Source organism: Trachymyrmex septentrionalis, unplaced genomic scaffold (genome assembly GCF_001594115.1).
Source record: "Trachymyrmex septentrionalis isolate Tsep2-gDNA-1 unplaced genomic scaffold, Tsep1.0 scaffold75, whole genome shotgun sequence".
NCBI classification, from domain to species: Eukaryota; Metazoa; Arthropoda; class Insecta; order Hymenoptera; family Formicidae; genus Trachymyrmex; species Trachymyrmex septentrionalis.
In genome coordinates, this window is record NW_017305938.1 from 647,578 (window position 1) to 652,819 (window position 5,242).

At 41.7% G+C, this 5,242-nt stretch overlaps 1 protein-coding gene across 6 annotated transcripts in view; it reads left to right on the forward strand.

Moving 5' to 3' along the window:
* The window catches only part of LOC108754054 (cadherin-87A), a 274,945-nt gene that overhangs the window by 263,576 nt on the left and 6,127 nt on the right, over positions 1-5,242 (forward strand). For all 6 annotated transcript variants that reach the window (XM_018496084.1, XM_018496082.1, XM_018496087.1 and 3 more), the window contains 7 exons: positions 136-446; positions 2,440-2,595; positions 3,146-3,333; positions 3,421-3,583; positions 3,847-4,285; positions 4,524-4,715; positions 4,893-5,146. In XM_018496084.1, the coding sequence (XP_018351586.1) occupies positions 136-446; positions 2,440-2,595; positions 3,146-3,333; positions 3,421-3,583; positions 3,847-4,285; positions 4,524-4,715; positions 4,893-5,146 (1,703 nt within the window). The remainder of the gene's footprint in view (positions 1-135; positions 447-2,439; positions 2,596-3,145; positions 3,334-3,420; positions 3,584-3,846; positions 4,286-4,523; positions 4,716-4,892; positions 5,147-5,242) is intronic.

Consider the following 5,242-nt stretch of genomic DNA (forward strand, 5'->3'; position numbering starts at 1 on the left):
CGACGCAACGAAACACAGAATTTACGTAGGATTCATGATTTCGGGTAAAACGATTCGATAAGATTACAGAATTTATCACGCGCGACAATAAAAGACTTTTACGTCGCGAATGTCGAACGTCTGCCTTTCCAACAGACCCATTCGATTACTTCTTGTTGGACGACGACACGGGCGAGCTGAGGACGGCGAAGCCGCTGGACAGAGAGGCGCTGGAGAACTCGACGGGCGTGCTCACGCTAATTGTGAAGGCCCGCGAGCTGATCGACGGTATACCCGGGAACGACAAATTGACGGTATCGACGGCCGAGGCGACCGTGACGATTAAGGACGTCAATGACGAGCCGCCCACGTTTAATCGGCGCGAGTACAACATCGAGATCCCGGAGAACGTGCAGGACGGCACGCCATTGCCGCATCTGGACATGACTGTAAAAGATCCGGATGTGGTGAGCACAGGGCCAATTTATTACCCATAGAATGTATCGAATCTGTCCTAACTTTAGCTCTGGAGCCGAAACGCGAGGGAGGTCACCAATGCAAAATTGTATTGAATATTTTTACGTCGACGGCTTTCGGCTCTGAAGCTGAAGTTGAATACGCTTGCCGTAGATGTACCTGTCATACGCGTTCGATTTTTAAATGCAGAGCATTTTTCCGTGCTCTCTCTCTTCTCTCTTCTCTCTCTCTCTCTCTCTCTCTCTCAATTCTTGGAATGAAAATGGGACTGGAGCCCGCAGCATCCCGCATTCGAGCGCAGCCAATAATCCGGCGAATGCCGCCGTCATCGAAAAAATCAAAGGTTAATCCGGCATGCGCGATAAACGCCTTTGTTAATGTACATAACATTTACATTAATGTATTCGGCTTTTTGTAAAGCTCCCGTATGCTCGCGCGTAACAATAGCGTACAGTCGGAAAGGCGTCGGGCGTATACAACTCGGTTATTAAATGTCCGCACATTAATGGCAGTACAAAATGGAACGGCAAGGATAAATAATTCATGATGATTATAAAGCTTCAATTAAATATAATTATTATTTTATATCGCAGAGTCGTATTGATCGTTGGACGCTGCTAAACGTCTTTTCATTGGTTGCGTTTAGCAGAGAAAGCAACTGTTGTAAAATTCTTTAATACGATTGATTTGTATATTTAGATTCAGCGAGGAACTATAATAAGGAAACATTTTAAATTGCAAAAATGATATTGAAAAATATTTCCAGTCGGAAGATCATGTTTGAAATAGGCATTTTAGATGGTCAAATCTTAGGATTCTGTACTCGGCTTACAGGCCGAAACATGTTTGGTCTATTTTAATTTATATATTTCGAGAACATTAAACACAAATTTTTCAAATAAAAATTATAGAATTTGGAGAAGGCCATCAGATGACCTTATCATAAATATGCTTATAAGATCAGGTTGATTTTTTTCTCATAGGCTCAAAGTGGGTCCTGGATCCAAAATCTAAGTAGCTCTTCTGAGGGTCTCTTCAAACCTTACAACTTTTATTTAAAACTTTTTTTTGAAACATGTATTGTTCTCGAGATACTTTGTGCCTAACAAGGGAACTATACGAAGTATTAAATTCTGATTTTAATGAAACTTTGAATTTACATAAAAAGATGAATTAAAAAAATATTAGTTGCGGCGGGAAAAAGGTTCGAAGGAATGAAATCACCCCTTATAGGCAACACGAGTTTTAGCTTTATTCGTTGTATCTTAATTAAAAACTTCGAGAGATCAAAAAATGTTTTATACAAAACTTTTGCAATAAAATTACCTCGTTCAATCACGTCAATAATATTTTTGAAAAATAAAAAAGATTTTTTTATTAAAAATATTATGGACGTAAATGAATAGAGGTAATTTTATTGTAAATCTTTCGTATAAAACATTTTTTGATATCGCGAATAGTTTTAAAACGGAAAAAACTCTCTTAAAATCGCTTTAAGAGAGTTTACCACATAAGGAGTGATTTTACCCAAATCGTTTTTTTACCGCAACGGACATTTTCTACATTCATCTTTTTACATATATCCATATATATATATATATACACAAAGTTTCATTAAAATCAGAATTTATCACTACGTGTGGTTCGGTTGTAAGTTAAAATGGCCAAACATGTTTCGACCAAAGTTGGGTACAGAATCCATAGAATCTCAAGATTTGATCTAGATCTCAAGATCTGAACCTATTTCAAACGCAGTCTTTCTGGTAATGTTAGCTTTCTGTATGACTTTACGTATGAATTTGAAACGTTCCCCTGTAAGGGAAAGACCAATCATATTAAAAGATTTTGCAAAGCTGCTTTTTCTGTTGAACGCAGCTACTGTTCCGCGCGTAACGCGTTTCACCTTGCTCTTTCGATCGCGGGAGATCCTATCCAGCACACATCTCGCAAAGGGGACTAAGCCCATGACATTTTCACTTTAAGGGCTTAAATTCCGTGTTCTCCTTGCGACTGGAGGACATAACGGGTGCGTTCACCGTGGAGCCCGTCTTGGCGACTGGCAGCACGTCCGTGAACATCCGCGTTACAAACGGCTCGCTTGATTACGAAAACCCTAATCAACGGAAATTCATTATCCTGGTAAGTCAGTTGGAGGTATTTACCTCTCTCGCCTTTTTTCAATTAATTTTAAAATAAATTCAATCAATAACTCCTTGAAAAGAAAAATAATTCCTTCTTCGCACTGCGAAAAATTTCTGGTTGAAAATGAACGAACCAGAAGAGTCTGATCATATCAATCAGAATTGTAATTATTTCAACTAGAATTATAATAGATTCAATCAGAATGTTCGTGTCCATTTTCAATCAGAATTTCAATTAATGCAACTAAACTCTTTTTTCCTGCGTAGAAGTGACGTAAAATAAATAGGAATTAATATAAAACATAAAACGTAACGTAATTTGGTGAAAAAATAAAATTCACTTTGTGTTTCGATTGTTAATAATTAATTAATTAATTGTTTCATATTTATTGTTTACGATTTAATGTAATAATCAGAAAGATATCAAATAACGTTTCTCTCTCTCTCTCTCTCTCTCTTTATGAGGCAATTAATTATATAAGCCGATAACGATACGCGGAAAAATTGCGCGGAAAATAAACGTGCGACGTGGTGATTATCGTTATCAGGTCGTTGCCGAGGAAGTCCACACGAACCCGAAACTCTCGTCTACGGCGACGGTAACGATTTCCATCACGGATGCAAACGACAATGCTCCTTCCTTCGGGAGCCCTACGTACACAGCTACGGTGTCCGAGACGGCGGCCCCAGGGAGCCCAATTATAACGATTACGGCGAAGGATCGCGACAGCGGGCGGTAAGGGCTCGTTAAGCTCGCGCTTTGTACCGTGAGACATCAAAGCACGTTCACCCTTCATTTACGTTGCAATTCTCTGTTCCGCAGCTTCGGTACTGCCGGTATAGTCTACCAATTACTCGGCCAGGGCGCGGAGCACTTTGCGATCGACAAGAAAACCGGCACCATCACCGTCGCACCTTGCCCAACGCCCGGCACTTCGCCTTGCCTGGATTACGAGCAACAGACGGAGTACTTTCTCACTTACAAAGTAACCCTCATAATCACGATATTAATAAGCCTGATAATGTGATTGTATTTGAAACAAGCAGAAGTACTGCTCGAATTTCATGGTGGATTCGGTCAAATTTATTCTCTAAAACAGGAAGTTCCATTCATCCAGAATCCAGAATATATATTTTTCAACGTATTCTCGAGACGTATTTATTGTAGGAGGTTTTGTAAACGAGCAAAAACTCAAAGTAGAGATTTTTATAATAATTGAGCAAAGATTCAATAAGCATATTCTTTTAGGCGACAGATGACAATGGGGAAGGGCAGACAACGAGCGTTTCGTTGCGCATCAGTCTGGTAGATGCGAACGACAGTCCGCCGCGTTTTCTACAGGACAAGTATCGTGCGGTAGTGGATGAGGGTGCAGAGAAATTCGAGCCCGAGCTGAAGGTTCAGGCGCGCGACAAGGACAAGACGTCCAAGATCACGTACGCTCTGGTGGGCGGTAACGAACTCGGCTTGTTCGCCGTCGATCCGGATACCGGCGAGATCACCATCAAGAGCCCGGTTGACATGACCAACGCCACCCACGATTGGATCGGTCTAACCATACAGGCGAGCGACGGCATATTCGTCGACTCCGCGCTCGTCAACATCACCGTCCGCGACGTTAACAACAACGCGCCCATGTTCCCGCACGACATATACACGGCCAGCATCGCGGAGATATCGCCGATCGGTAAGTATCCGGATTATCTGGATTACGCTTAACGACGATCGTGCGTGTCCCCGATCGCGCAATTACGAGCGACCTCGAGGGTGTAATCAAGGTCGCCGGATATGGGATATGCCCGCTTGGAATGATGTCCGTTCGCTAAGAGACTTACGTTCTCACTGCGAGACATTTCATTACCATTTACCGAACTAATCTCGGCAATTAAGTTGACTGTGGTGGTTGACTGTATTCGTCTTTTCAGGAACTGTCGTAGAGGAGGTAACCGCGACGGACGCCGACAGCGGAGTTAATGCGGAGTTGGTTTACAGAATACAGAAAGGAGCTTTCGACGATTTCACCATCAACGAAACCACCGGCGTCGTCGCAGTATCCCGAAAATTGGATTACGACGAGAAGAACACGTATCATGTAGAAGTCATAGCGTTCGACAAAGGTAATTTTGTCATCGCGATTGATTGAAAACAATTAAATGGAAAATAATGATAGTGTTGGTGTTAATACACGCTCTGCGCGAAAGCTATATTTTTTACTTTACGAAACGCAATTTAACGTGTCGCGAAAATTATTGCAATTGACTCTACGCTTACTCGAATTTTGCGTTTTATTTTAGGAACACCGAGCCTGACCGGAACGACGACGCTGATGATCGAGGTGGAGAACAGTAATGACAAGGCACCGTATTTTACGCCCGAAACGCAGTTGGCCGAAGTTACAGAGGATACGCCAATCGGCACCGTTTTCACAACATTGAAAGCCACAGATCCGGACAGCACGAATCTCGAAGCTTTGAACTTCGCTATTTCCGAGCCAATCACCGCTATTGACAGAAATGGTCAACGCGTCAACGACAGCAAATCTTTTAAGGTACGAGAAACGTTTCCATTTAACTCTCATTTAGAACAAATCTTTTTGATCCATGTAAATTCACGTTCTATCCACATATATATATATATATATATA